The 15,892-nt window shown below is 43.0% G+C and overlaps 1 protein-coding gene across 1 annotated transcript in view; it reads right to left on the reverse strand.

Annotated features, from left to right (window-relative positions):
• The window catches only part of FAM171B (family with sequence similarity 171 member B), a 36,143-nt gene extending 21,479 nt beyond the window's left edge, over positions 1–14,664 (reverse strand). The window contains exon 1 of the mRNA XM_048953334.1: positions 14,441–14,664. Coding sequence (XP_048809291.1) covers positions 14,441–14,585 — 145 coding nt within the window. The 5' untranslated portion in view covers positions 14,586–14,664. The remainder of the gene's footprint in view (positions 1–14,440) is intronic.
• Positions 14,665–15,892: the final 1,228 nt, after the last annotated feature.

Consider the following 15,892-nt stretch of genomic DNA (forward strand, 5'->3'; position numbering starts at 1 on the left):
ACGTGCATTATTTCATCACACACTGCAGTGTTTATGTGGCCCTTCTTTCTACCTTAATCGGGCAAAACAGAAACACAACTTCATAAAACATTTTGCTCACTATCTTGATTTCCCAGTTCCACACAAAGACCAGATGACACCTTTTGAAACAATTGCATGTTTGCTTTTAAGAGCTGAGCAAAGCAGCAATGTGAGAGAGAGATGAACGTATCTACTGTTATCTCTAACAGCAGCATCTCATCTTTGCCTGCTCATTCACTGTTCTGAAAATTGCATTTACCAATTCTTTTTTTGCAATGCTGCCTGCTTTTCTTTGAGAACACCTGCTCGATCTCCTTCATTCCATCCTGGGGCCATTTGTGGGATGACTCCGCATCGTATTTCAGTCTGTGAGAAGGCTGAGCCTATGGACAAAGACCTTTACTTCTCCTAAGATGGCTTTCTGCAAGTTTCATCAGCTTTAAAAAAGTGACAATTACATAACATCAGATGTACTGAATCAAGCCTGCCAGAACGTGCACTTCAAATGGAGAGCACAAATCTAGCAGACTGAACAGCCACATGGGGTTGCCCATGGCAAATTAGCACACGTCCAAAACAAGCATCAAGGTCGAGGGTCAATTGGTAGGTCAGAGAATAATTAGTCATCTGGCTCAAAACTGACCCAAAAACCAGTTTCATCTTATAATAAAACTCTAACAGATAGAATAGAAAATCTCATTATCTACTGAAATAATATATATACAGATATTTTTACAGTTAGGTATTTTACAGATAAGACTAAGGTCCACTTCACTGCTAAAGGAGATTCTAGCAGTAAAGAAGTAATAAAACCACTGCACCACTCAAAGAACAGACTTCATTCCCAGTTATACACCCCAACTTATTTTCCAGCAGTTATTTACAGACTCAGCACCATATCTTCACGTAACAATTATCACTGAATATTTTACTGATGCTTTTACAAAAAATTGTTCTTCACTGAATTAATTTACCAACAACAAATCTTGTTTCACTTGAAAACAGAATAATTCTTTATTTTCCCTTAACCCCAACACCATATTTCTATGCTTTATATTTTATAGGTATGCATGTGCATACATCAACAGAAATCTCAAGCCAAAAAGATGAAAGGAGGGTTTGCAGCAGCTTGAGGCACGCGTTCTGTGTGTGCATTTCTGTTTGCATGTTTTGTTTTTAAAGCAGGAGATCAAGAGGATGACATCACTTTCTGAATGGAAATGTTGCCCTCCAAAAGATTTCAAATTATGCCTCATCAGTGCTTAGACACTCGTGCAGTTCCCAAAATACTGAGCAGTCACTAGGTCAGTGTCAATCAGTGAACTCATCTCCTTACAGCTTCTGGAATAGGTTACTCCAATTTCAGAAGGAACTTAAACAACTGAGATTTATTCAGCACTAAGCAGAGCCAACATTCTACACTGGCACACTTAGCTATCATGTTTTGATAGAGGATATAGCTGCCTAATGTGGGGAGATTCTTCATAGAACTGAAAGACTTTAGAAATCCCAGTATTTATCAAGTACACATGCCATATCAATCCAGCTATTTTCTTGCACAATATGCACCTATACAAATACAGATTGCAGGCTTACCTTGAGATCACATCAAAAGAAAAATCATCACATAGCAAACACAGAAGCTTTTGGAGCTTGTTACCATTGCAGTGGATTTTTTATATAATTTGATAGCTTACATAATACTTTGTAACATATGAAATGTATTATGTTTTATGCAACATGGGATCTTTCTGAACTTGTTTAAGCATCCAAGAGAAGCAAGCAGTAACTCTTAAAATAAAAAAGAGGGCTTACAGAACTATCACCAAAGCAGACCCATCGAAAGTTTTTAAGCATTAAGATTAACTACTTCAATACCATGGATCTGGACACAGAGAGGGAAATATGTACCACAGCATAGGTAAATTAACATGTCATCTTCTTCTACTGCCATCTGTTGTATACAAGAGTGGACTTATTAATTACTTTAAAAATATATATATATCAACCCTCACAACTGATATCTGAGTAGTACCACTGTAAATGGTTATACTTTCCACCAAGATCTCAGACCAAACACAGAACTATATTGATCAAAAGCATAATAATCATTCCATAGTTGCTGACAAGAACCAAATATTGACAAAACTAAGCCCCTGGAAAATCTATAAAATAAACCAGAGCATTATAGGCTGCATCTTCCACGATTACTAATGCATAATCAATAAACACCTTCCAGGAATGATCACAACTGTTAAAACCATGCAAGAATGTCATCAGGCTAATCCATAAAGCTGCTAACAACTCACTGATCTATCCAATGGGAGTATATCCCCAAACACGGGCAATCACAATTATTAATATACATGAAACAGAAGAAAACAAATATTTCAATTCAAATATTTTTATTGGCTCCCTGAGCAGGAGCTAAAAAAATTCAGATATAAAAGCAGCTATACAATTTGTAGGTGATTGATTTATTTCTGTATGATTTTAACACTGCTGCTGTTCACGGAGCTCAGTGAAAGAACACACTACACTTGTTTGGTAAGTAGCTGAATGTTCCTTCCTCCCTGCTGCCAAATGCCTTCTCCATTCAACTTACATACTGAAATCATGACGTTTCACCACCCAAGACTTAACGTGTTAGCTCACAGCATATAATAAGCCAGAGGTTTCATATATTCTACTGCATCGGCGTACTTGCATAACTAATAATAATTTCAGTAACATTCAAAATGAACACGTACTAGTGATGCTGCAACGATGACAATTACCATAGCAACTTAGCATTTTTATTGGCTGCTATTTCGTTGCATCAGCCAGACTGGCTGTCAGAAGGATGGTTACTATGGAAGCTGGGAATTCACCTCCTGGAGCAAAGCAGATGGGCAGACGCGACAAATTGCTGTGGTCTGCAGAGCTTCACTTCTTTAGGATTAATTTCTTCATTTTAAGTAACTCGTTCTGTAATCTTAGGAAGATAAATGATGAATATACAACATCAAAGTCTTCAAACATGCATCAAATGAAGAAAAGACTGTGAGTGGAAGAGATTTAAATGAACGAGCAAATGCTGGTAATAACTCCCAACACCTTCAGAACCTCAGAGCACCTCAGCACATGTAGCTCAGAAGCTACTGTAAGTTTTCTGATCTCAGTTTATTCAGTTGCTGATAGTAAATGTGACTGCCTGTACCATTTACCTCACATCAGAACTGAGGGAATGAAAAAGACTGAGTACTACAATTCACAATTCCTTTCATAGTATTGAGCAGAAAGGGAGGAAGGAAACATCAAATTCGGCACAACAGCTTATTTCAACTGCCATGTCTTAAATTCCCACCCTACATTTTATACTCAGAAATCAAAAAATGAAAAACCATCAGCACAAACCTACTGTGTGATAAGCAAACACCATGCATTTCCCACTCCTGAAGCTGACAATCAAACCACTGTTATGTGGATATAAAAATTCATTCAGCACCATCTCTTTGATGAAATGGTATCACTTACTACAGAAAAATTTCCAATGATTTGTCCATCCTGCCCCTTAATGGTCCATGCACTGCAACAGACAAAGAATATTCCAGTAGCTTTAAAGCATCAGGCACCTTACTTGAGCCTCATAGGTTAGGGCCTCACCTACTCATCTCACCTATTTATTAGTGGTGGCTAGTAAGAACTAGCCGGTAAGAGATCTGTACAAGTTCAAGCATCCCCTTAATCTGACAGAGAATGAAAACAAATGCACAGAAAGACAAAGCAATACCCTCTTCAAACATGACATTTAATGCTCTATAGGTTTAAGCTTAAGACAGATATGCCTGTACAAACTCACAGCAGAACAGCATAACCTACAAGCCAGTAACTCAAACATCAATTCATTCCACTCAGGAATTGCAAGGGAAAATCACCGATGCTTTCAATGACACCATTCAATAACACACTGGTCACCTCTCTTGGCTGAAAACACTTCTCTTCCCTGACAGCTGCAAGATCACATGCACTGTTCATCTCCTCCAAAGGATAAAGGTCCCCTAAGTCCCTCAGTAAGGCCACTCTGCAGAGATGTTATGGAGAAAATGCAAAGTTCACAAGCCAGTGTTTCCTTACTGAAGTCTTGTCCACATAGGAGAGGAGTTGAAGGCAGTAGATAGGAAATGCATATCGCAGCAACAAAATGAGCACCCAATAACGTACTCTATCTTTCCTACACCAGTTTTAACAAAGCTGAGTTTCACAAACTGAATTATTAAATACCACGTCAATAAATACAATACTTCTACAAATACAATTGCAAATGATGACAACGATTAAATGTTTGTGATTATTAATTTCACGAAGTGAAATTCCACGTATCTCATAAAAGATCTTGGAGTAATAGCTCCCAGATCAGATGACCTACAAAGCTGCAACAGCCCCCACAATACAGCTATAAAGCTGCAACCATGTCCCCACAGTAACACACCGCTTCCACATACAGTGATGCCACCCAGCTAAGGGTGATACTGAGCACAGGAACAAAGCGGCCATTGCTACTTGGAATCATTATCGCCTCACCACAGCTCAGCAGGGCCTCCAGGGCACCTCACCACAGCCCTCCAGGGCCCAGCTTAGGGACAGCTGTTTGAGATGGACATGCAATTATCTGCCCCCCAGCTGCGTCCCCAGCACAAACACCCGGAGACAAACTAGTTCTCCCTGCACAGCAAGCAGCCAAATTCCTGTAGGGAGTAATTGGAGATCAACTTAGCACCATGGAAACCTCTCCAAGATGATGAAAAGGGTTTTATCGACACCAAGACTAAAAATGGGACATGAAGTACTGTGTTCTCCCCAACATGCTCAGATTCACCCAGCACCTGTGACACGGGGCCAGCTTTTGCAAAGCTGACACAGCTCCAACTTCATGGGGGGAAACGGATCCACTTAGTCGTTTCTGAGACTATCTGTCCCATGAAATTAAAATCAATCAATCAGAGACACTACAGCACAGGGACAGGTTTCCTATGTTGAGCTTAGAAAGAGAGAGAAATAAAAAGGAATCTGACAACTAATTAAAAAGCAAGCAGACACAACGATCTTTTTGCCCAACACCAAAACACTGTGCATTATTTTCACCAATATTTTGTCGGGTCTCTATTTCAGCCAATTTAATTATAGAATGTTCTCAGTGTTCGTGGTCTATAATCCAAATAAAATCTCTCCAGTGAGAGTATACATTTCCTCCCTTACTTTCACAAACAATGAATTAAGCTCCTGCTATATTTATTACAGAAGGTAATTTGTTATTAACAGCTTCCACTGTTCCTAACGTGCTCTAACGATGTTCTGCATTCACCCAGCATAAAAATACCGATTTCTCCTGATCCGCCACTTCATGAAAGATGTCAGAAAAGAAAAAATATTTTCCAGAATGCCATTAAGAAGCTTTTCTTAATTCCATTAACGTCTCTAACAGTTCAAAGGGGCAAGAATCACCTCATTCATTCCAGCACAGTGCCCTGGATCTTCCAATGCCTTGACATCACTGACGTTTTTCCCAGTTCAGCTCGCATTAGTGCAAGCAAATAATCACAGGCAAATTCTCAATCAGCTTTACAACATCATCAAAAATTACTTACAGGAGAACATTCCAATTAGCTGCATTTGGGAACACTGCCCACATAAGTCTATAATAATAATTAATAATAAATAAATTTGGTTCCCCGACAGATTTTACAACCCAAGAAATCCTTACCAGGGGGCAGGAAGGCCATACTGCACACTGCTATCAATTTCAACTGACTGAGCCAACTGCAGACAGAGCATTAAGAAAACAGCCCCAATTCCTGCTGCAAAGGATGTAATCCCACCTTATAATTTATACTCACTAGAGGAAAAGAATCCACCCCAAAAATGAAATCCGTGGAAGAACACCAAAGGCATGCTGCATTGCATCAACAGCACCATAGCAAGCAGAGAAATTAAGTCTTTTTACTGCATCTAGAATCAGCATTTGTTACATCTGAGGGTTGCTTCAAAAAAAAAAAAAAAAAAAAAAAAAAAAAAAAGAAAGAAAAGCCATTCAGCAGAGGAGAAGCAAGATCAAGATGGTCAGGAGGCAGGAGCACAGGTCAACTAGGAGAGATTATGGGAACCAGGATTGGCTAACCTTGCAAAGAAAAGCCTTGAGGGGACCTAAACAAGTCTCTTAAAGCCAAGGATTTGCAAAGATGACAGCCCTACTATGGTTGTGGTGAGTGGCAGGATTATCAGACACAACAGTCAGAGACCAAAGGAAAGGATCTGACTGGACATGAGGAAACTCTTCTGTTCTCTGCGAACAAGAATTCTTTGCAATAAATTTTCCTGAGAGGTTTCAGGATCCCTATTCTTGCAAGGCCTGACAGGAAAATGCCCCAAGCCCCTGCTCTGAACTCAGCAACAACCCTGCTTTAGGCACGAGGTTGGACAAGAGCTCCTCACACTTCATGCTTGCAGGTCCTCACAGTCAGTTACTTCAAAAATGACAGAAAACACTGCAAAGGGAAAAACAGACAAAAAAACTCCAACAAATAGCAAAGGTGGTTCTTAAACCACCAAAGGTGTGTTACTTAAACACACTTAGTGGGCCCGCCTGCTTGTTTTTGGGGAACAGAAGCACCTGGCAGTTCGCAGCTCAGAGCTTGATGCAAGTTGTACAGATAAGGAAATGGGATGAAAAGACAAAATACGCTTTGCATGATCTTACTGTAACTCGCTGTCAGTGAACACAGACACTGATGATTATGAAAGGAAAAGCCTTCAGTATGAATAACATAAGGATTGATTGGACCTGCAGATTAAAAAAAAACAGCAGCTGCATGTACACAGAGCGAAGGTTAAAAAAAACAAAACAAAACTGGTGACAAATAGAACTAAAAGATGGGTCAACCACAGGAAAACATTCCAAAGGAAGAAGATGAACTATTATTGACCATGTAGAAACTTAAAAAGCCACATCTCATTCTTTTCTGTAGAACAGGCTGTGTGCTAACAGGTCAGTGCACCAATTTATCTGGCTACAACTCCTCTGCTGTCAGCCAAAGCACTCGAGCGAACGCTCAGACCCATGAGCTGAAGCACACACTAATCAAACCACATTCCACAGACATCACAGCTCTTCTGGGGTGCTCTGCTCATGTCAATAGTGCACTTCAATGTGAGAATACTGTTGTGTCCTAATGCACATGGCTCAATATCTGCCTCACACTCACTACGTTCGATACAAAAGGCACTACAGCTGTTAATCTACCATTTGCAGGGAAACCTGCTACAGCAGGCAGTAGTTCACACGAGATTCATATCAAAGCATCTAAATCTTTCAAAATGGGAAAAGACCTGAAGACAGAAGGTCTAAAATATTCTTCCTGCTCTCTAACCTACCCAGAGCCACAATCTATTTCCACGTCATTTCAGTAGAGGCCACCTCTGCCTCTTACACTGATATGACTGCACCGTCCTAGCCAGCACTAACAAGAGGAGATGCAGAATGCTGAAGTGAGGAGGGTCCCCTGGAAGGCCCAGCAGGGGGATCTGAGCCTGTAAGCTAATGTCCCATTCTCACATGGAAAAAGGAAACAATTGTGTCCTGAAGTCTGACCATTTCTGCCTTTCAGTCATTCCACGCTGTTCCTTGGCCCCCACTGTAAAGCTTAATTACAGCCTGGAAGAAAAAGACAAGAAACTGAAGGGGAAGGAGGAAGAACAGAACAGGAACCTGATAGGATTCATGTCTGCACTTGGTGTGCCTTAGGCATGCACAGACAGTAAGGAACCTCGCTCCTTAGCCCTGCCAGCCATAGCAGGCCATGCAGGATGGCCCCAGGATCTACATCAGACAGGAACACACAACACTGTGGTCACAGCACGCACAAACAATAATCTGCAGAGCTGCCAGTAATCTATTTATAAGAATACAACACGTGCTACCAGCCAGAGGACAGCAGAATCATTTGGAAACTACTAGTCTGAGCAGCCGGTCTAACTGAGCAGGAAGAAGGAAGGTCTTTCCACATTATCTCCAGAGATGACAATTTCTGGTGCATTTCATAACACATGATAGTTTGTTGCCTGACAGAACCACTGGTGTGGCACAGAGTCCTATCAATGAAGTGGTGTTTAAGGCAATGGGTACTTTAGGAGAGCCTTTCACACAACAGGCTGTCTGCTGCTGCTCACAAGAGCTGGTCACAAGAGCTTGCTCATGCAAAAGTTTGAGTGTGCCCTCTCACACGGAAACAGCATCACATCTTGATCAACCTCTCTCCCATACAGGATAGTATCTGCCATATCACCTTTTCTGTATAGGTGGAGTGAATACGGTGAGGCCCATACAGGCATTGCCTTCAATTGTGCCACAGTCTCAGATACAGCTTTGACAAACTCCATTTGGCCAAAGCCAGCTCTTCTGAACAGACCTGGAACGCAAACAAAATGATGAGGCACAGACTGAGTGAAGTCCTCCTTACTAAACACCTGACTTAGGAACAGAAGGTACGGCTAAAATTAATTCATTCCCTTGAGATTTTCACCCCTAAGTTCCCTCGCAGAGGTCATTTCATCAAACACTTCCATGCTGCTGATTGCACAGCTGTGCACATTCATATCCTCATTTCAAATGTGCTATCATCAAAATTTCAAGCTTCATGTTTCCTCAGAAACAGTGAGCGCAAAGCAGGAAGTGCAATAGCCCCTCTGCAGCCTGTGAGGGGCTGTTTCCTGCAGACGTGTGGAAGATGCTATTTAGGAGCACACATAAGGTGTACTGAAATTCTGCTGGCTATGTCCTGTCAAACCAGATTACGCAGGACAAGCTATCACTGGTGATGTTTTCACCCTACAGAACACAGAAGGGTAATTCAAAACTGCACTAACCTCTACAGTGCAAAGGCCATTCCTAACCAATCGATCTGGGTGCTCCGATGACACACCGGATTGCTCTCAACCTCCAAATCTGGAATTAAACCTGCAGTGATACAGAGGACTCAACTGTTCTATCACACCACGCCTCAAATCCTCATCTGCTACAGCAAGGTACAGTGATGATAAAAAATGTGCAGCTTTCTAGGCAAAAGAGTAATTCCCTTTTTTTTTTAATGCCAAAAAAGAGGTTCATTCTGAATAAGCTTTCCTCTCAGATCTTTGCCTCTGTCTTCAGAGGCTTCATCCACTCAGCTAGCTCACAGATGAAACACACCACAGATCCCCAGTGACACAGATAGCACTTGTATTCCAAATCACTAAACAGCCTTTTTTTTTTTTTTAAGCACGTCAGCAACTGGGTGAATGTTTTTTACATATCAATTAGTCTTTGATAGTGTCTTGCCAGCCAGGAGACTAGAAGCAATGAAACTTGAACAAAACAAAGAACTGCAAAAACCACCCCTTGCAATCCACAGCTTCCTGTCATCACTGATGGCTCCCACTTCCTGCCACTTCTGCCAGGAGGAACCATGGATCCCATTTTCATGAATAGTCAATCCTGCCCTTCCTTCTCCCAGCTGTTTTTTTTAAATGCTGTGTAATATATTACAGGTTTCACTAAAAATACTCGAAAGCTACCTACCTGTTCAGAACTCTCCAGCACTTTCCCATTTATACCTACACACTTCACCAAAGTTAGCAAAGTAACATTTTTTTTCTTTGTGCTCAACGACAGAAAATGCCTCAACGACAGAAATGCAAACTCTTCTTTTTCTTCTATTAGGAACAGAATAGCTTAAACTGAGGAACACATGGACAAACAAATGAAATCTCTTCTTTTTTCACGACTCCCTTCTGACTCAAACCACAGATGCTTTATCACCTCTCTCATGCGTCCTAATGCCCCTCCTTGTGTTCTGTTCTATTACTAAGCTTCACAGCAGCACAGAAAGCTAAGTCACTTAAGACCATCAGGTCTAATAAATCAGGACAAGTTTAAGACTTGCAATCTTTCTGTGCGTTCTCACCTAAATGAGAAACCACTACTACGTATTTCAGAGGCTGAGAAAATTCAGGAGCAACTAAATAGCTCTTTTCCAAGCTCCTATCAAGGAGGTGCAGTTGGTTGTTTGAAATTTCATTGCTGCTTGCACAAAACCGTTTTGTTGTTGCATGCATGTAATACTTGTGCAGTTCTTTTTGATAATGAATTGTTTTCCATATCGCAACTCAGTCTCTCCTAAGTTTCACGGAAGTTCTCTACATACAAAACATACCAATTCCCAACAAACATTTACATCTGAAATAATTTAAAGCATTAAAAATTCTCTTTAGTCAAAAATCCTCAACTAGGTCCTCCACGTCCAAATAGTAAGCAAGTAGTATAATTCCACTCATAAGCTTTGATACCTTAAAAATCTGCCCTGACATCAGTTACACTCCAATACCAACTGGGTAAGAAAAACATTTTCCTGGTTGTCTGAAACAATTAACCCCAGAGCTGATTAGAGCTCTTGAATTAGAGAGCCCTGACTTTCTCAGCACAAACGGTCTTGTTTAGCTAGATGTTAAAACTGCTCAATTTTCTTCTTAGTAAGAGCACTGCACCATTTCCTATACGGCTTTTAACTCCTCACTCATTTTTTCAGGGTCTCTGCCTGCACCAGAAGCTCTAAAGCAGCACTGGGTTTGTTCCTACCCTACTAATGCCCTGCCCACTGCCTAGAGGGGCAAGACACCACCAAGCAACAAATCATTCACACAGCACTGCATTATTAAAACAAACAGAAGTGGATGACAATTCATTATTACTAACTCAAATCAGATTGACAGAACAAGCTATCAAAACCAAATGCAAGACAGCGTCAGAAATATTTCTGTTTCATTATTTCAGAAGAAAGGACACACAAGAAAGCTACCTCCTCCTTGAGTGATCAGAACAAATAAGACAAAGAAGTTTAGAAGAATTTTCGTGAGAAATCCCTTGTCTAGAACATGGCTTCAGATTAGATAGCAACTTAGTATCAGAGGCAAATAGATAATGCTGAGAAACAGGCCCAGAATCCAATTGCACAGGCAGCATCCAGACATGGCTGACAAAAGTAGCCTCTTATTTTCTTCAGAGCTTTCCAGCATTCAAGTATTTCTCTTATCAGCCTCAACCAACAGAGCTGTCACCTGCTACCGCCTGCATTTCACCCAGCAAAAAACCAAGCTTATCTGTCGTGTACAAGGCCACCTGCCATTAAAAAAAAAAAAACAACAGCAAAATAAAAGCAAAATAAGTAAGTTTCTTTTCCCTGAATTCATAACATAATGTAGATTGGAGATGATTTATTATGTTGGAAGGCAAGTCAAGTCTTTACTTGTTGATGCTGGGATCTCAAAGGTATGGCGAGTACCCACAGAGCAAAACATGCAGTGATACGACATATGCTTAAGGACATGACAATTAGTATTCTTCAACACAGTTTAAACCTAACTTAACGTTGGTTTTCTGTTTTCTTTTTTGAGACCTTAATAAGGTGCACGTCTTCCTATTTATTTACGCACACTGTGGTCGCTCCTACTTACACAATGGCTGTTTTTCCCCCAGCATTGTTCATTCAGTACACATCAGATCTGCCACAGAACCGAGGCACTTAAGTGTCACTTATGCAATTAGGGGACTCTGCTCAGATTATTGCACAGGATCTACATGATAACGAGAATAAAAACAAACCACTTCCAGAATATCCACGCTTCTTAAACGTTGTCAACTACAACCCCCATACCTCCTGCAAAGAATGTGCATTGATACACATTAGCAAAGAAAATAAATAAATAACATTTGCCAGGATCAAAGCCACGACTATAATTTACTGCCTCCTGAATCCTGCGCTCAAACCCACAGACCCAATGCTGAGTATCTGAAGCTCGCACTGACTTTGCTTTGATCACCGCTGCACACCAGAGCCCAGATGTCTGAACTGACACACAGAAAATGGGAAAACTCCCTATGAATAACAAGGAACCAAGACAGGCTCTCCACTTTGGCAATCAGCACCTTCACCACAACGCCTGGCTTTCTCTTCCTGAATACTTTCTTCTATAATTTGGAAGAATAGCTACATTCATTAGATAGCATGAGTCACAGTAACTTCTTGAACCGAGTCTCTCTTGTGCACATTTTCATTGCCTACCCTTCAGTATTTTATTATTTCTTCTGGCAGCGGTGGGTTTGTTGTTGTTTTTAAGGGAGAAGAAAGAGGAGGAGAACAGAACAACTATTCAATCACACGCAATGACCTCCTCATCACTCCACTTCCATGTTAGCAGTACATTGTGCACCCCAGCACCCTCACACACAGCTGTGCAGATGTGAGCATCTCTTCCTAAGCAGCATGTTAATTACTCTGGCAGAAGTTTGTTAAGCCAGGAGGGAATTGATCTGTTAAACTGCATAATTAGCCCGGACAGAGTAGGGACATGGATATCGGAGCGTCAAACGAGAAAAGGTTGTGAACTCCAACCTCAGCTCTCTGTTCTAGGAGGTTATGTCTCCTCCCTTTGAACACTGGAATCACAAACAACCAGCACGAATCCAAACTCAGGTTTCTCCCCTTCCGCTTGCCTGCAGATCCCCAGCACAGGGTCTGCAGCTGCTGCAGGAGCGGCCTTTCAGAGCACTGCCCTTAGGGAACGCTCTGCTGCCAGCATCCTGCGGGCAAAGTAACAGCCATTTATCCTGCCTGCCTTTCGGCAGTGAGCCATCACAAGGACAGCTCATTGAGAGGGGGTGGGACACGAATATCTGATAAATCCAGGTCCAGAGTCAAGCCATTACTTTTTAAAATTTCAGATGCGTCAAGATAACAAAAGTTACCCACAGCACTTGATCGAAAGGAAATGCCACATGAAATACAGCAGTGCTTAGCAGATTTCATAGGAGGTTTCCTGATGGTGATTAGCTTGTTGCTTTTTAAGGTTTATCACTGTAGGTTTTTTGTTACAACAGGAAAATAAAAAAAAAAAGATGATTTAGAAAGCCAGCCAACGAGTGAAACAAAGCTGAAGCTGTGGTTAGACGTGACATAACCAAATGCTAAGGGCAGTACAAACGATTGCTTCTAACATTTGTAAGGTGGGATTGATTATGAAAGCTACATACCATATTATCATTTCAGCACTTGCAAAGCCATGAGACACTGTAAGCAAATAAAGCAAAGCAGCAACCACCAGGCACGTGGATCTGCAACAGCCACAACTGTGAACAAATGGTGCTGGGGTCAGACTGGGTACCACAGGGATTTTGGCAGCACTGATGGCAGCAAGGTCTCAGAGCTTCTCAGAACAAAACACAATCAATACACAAATCCAGAGAGAATCAGCGAATCACAAAAAACGGTCTTTTTTGCTAGTTTTAATGAGCAAAACGCTGGCTGCACAAGGTAGAAATGCTGACAGTGCATTTTCACAGTGGTGATGCATGTCACATTCCTCTGAAAATAAGAAGAGAGCCAAAATAACGAGAAAAGAATCTGTTCCAAAGGAGGACAGCCTTCCTTGCAGTCCTACAGGTAAGACCTTTTGACTTAAAGCAATTTAAAAAAAAAAAAAAAAAAAAAAAAAAGCAACCAATAAACCACAAAAATCAAATTAATACATTTCTAAGCACGTATCAGGAACATTCAAGCATCTGTTCACATTCTACCCAATGTGGTTTCTTGCTTCCCACATTTAAGAACTTACAAGACCTTAATTTGGGATTTTTTCCCCCTTCCTTTGTGCTTGTTTCTCAGTTCACACACACATTTCGGTGTGCACGCACTTCGATTCCGCAGCAATGCTAACCATATGCCCAAAGCTAAGCATACATTACCTTCTCGGAGGCAGCTGGAAACAGAAACGCACACGCGGCACAGCCAAGCATATGCTCCACCGAAACCCCAAATGGAGCCTGGGTGCTAAAAGAGCTTCAATAATTAACGCCTGAAACCGCTCCGGGATCCTCCGACGAAAGGCAATACGTCAAGGCAAACGTTAGCCTGCTCCTAACTCGAGTCCTGAAGGCTTCAGAACGCATCTACAAACGCGGTGGCCGCAGCTCCGCGCGCGGATACGGCGGCGGCCGGCGGTGATTCGGCGGCCCGGCGCCCGCCGAGAACGGCACCCCGCGAACGGCACCTCGCGGGGCGCGCCGCGCGCCTCCCTTCCCTCACCTCCCCTCCCCTCCCGCCTCGGGGCAGCCGCGCTATCAAAGATGGATCCCGCTCCGCTCGGCTCCTCTCTCGCAGCCTCCGCGCAGGTACGGCACAGCCGCACCAACACGGTTCTGCTCCGCCCGACCCTGCGCCACAGCCGCTTATCTCCCCCGCCCCATTCGAATGCTTCGCGCAAACGGGGCTCCTCGGGGTCGCGCTCCCCGCGGAGGGAGAGGAGAATTCTCCTCAGGGAAGGCGGGAAGCGACGGCAGGTCAGGGGCCGTTACCTGAGGCCGCCGAGGCGGGGGCTCCCCCCGGTAGCGCCGCTCGCTCCGGCTGCGGGCGGGTGGCGGCGGCCGCCGTCGGCCGTCCCCTCAGCAGCAACAGCAGCGCCAGGAGCAGAGAGGAAAGCGGCCCGCGGGTCCCCGGCATGGCGGGCAGCCCGCGGGCAGCGGAGGAGCATCGCGGGCGAACACCGCACCGGGAGCTCCGGCCCAAGCGGCCGCTGAGCCCGCCCCTCCGCTACGTGCCGGGGCGGGGCCGCACGGAGGGGCGGTGCTGGGGCTGCGGCGTTCCGTTCGCGCGCCTCCGCGGATGGTGACCCAGCCGTATCCCAGGCATCGCCGCTCTTTCAAATGAGTTTTTCCTTACACCCGAGCCCAGCCTCCCTCGGCACAGCCCGTCCTGTCGCTGGTGCCCGGGAGCAGAGCCCGCAGTGACAATGAGGTGAAACGGCTCTGGCAGCAGCGCCGGGGCCTCGCCGCCCTCGGACTGAACGGTGTCCATCATCTGCTGGGCTAAGTGCTGAAAGCGTCTGGGGACTGCCTCGCTGAGCATTTCATGACGGCACCGACGCGGCCGTGCCTTGATTTCAGAGAGGCAGGTGCTGAAGCTTTTCCATGTGTTGCTTCAGTAGTAAACGAGTTTCTTCAGAAGGTACAAAGCTGCTTTGAAATTTATTTCCCTTAAATTAAATAGTAGCCAAATAATGATCTTTATTTTAAACATAGTGAGGAGCCAGGCCAAACAGTGGTGTTCAGACCTCAGATTTCTTCTACGTAGTAGAAAAAGAATGCAACAAAATACAAACTGTGGAAGAATATTTATTTTCTCCACTGGTTACAAGTGCAATTTTCTGGGGATTTTTTAACAAATCTAATAAAAATTAATATATTTTTTCTTATGTCATTCTGTACAACATGGTTGCTTAATTGACATTAACAATGACTTCATAGAGATTTGGGGCTGTCACTGAAAATATAATTTTGTTACAGTTGCTGAGTTTGCTGAAAAATACGAATTCAGCCGTCTTGCCTTAAGGACAAATTGTGCTGCAGTGGGAAACTTAACAGCTGCCTCAACAGGTAAGATCCACTATTTTTCTTTGCAATAGTTTGAGTACATTGGGTCTCCCTCTTCATCAACACCAAAAAATACATGCTATGGAAAGTATTTCTTCTGAAGGGATCTTTATTTGAACTAAGCAAAAGGGCACAGAACGCAACCATCATTTGGAGGTTTGGAGCTCTCCTCTAGCAGCTTACAAAGTGAAGAGATTCTTGTTTGCTCAGTGCCCATGCACCCAGGTAACATCTTGTTAACTAGCTTCCTATTTAACCTTTAACATGGGCAAAGTAAGAGGGCCTGCTTCCATGCCATTGTTGAGAGAGAGGAAAGGGATCCACAGAAAGCTAATTAAATGCTGTAAGCAATTTGTTACCTTTGTTAATCAATGTCTG

Source organism: Lagopus muta, chromosome 8 (assembly GCF_023343835.1).
Source record: "Lagopus muta isolate bLagMut1 chromosome 8, bLagMut1 primary, whole genome shotgun sequence".
In the NCBI taxonomy this organism is placed as follows: domain Eukaryota; kingdom Metazoa; phylum Chordata; class Aves; order Galliformes; family Phasianidae; genus Lagopus; species Lagopus muta.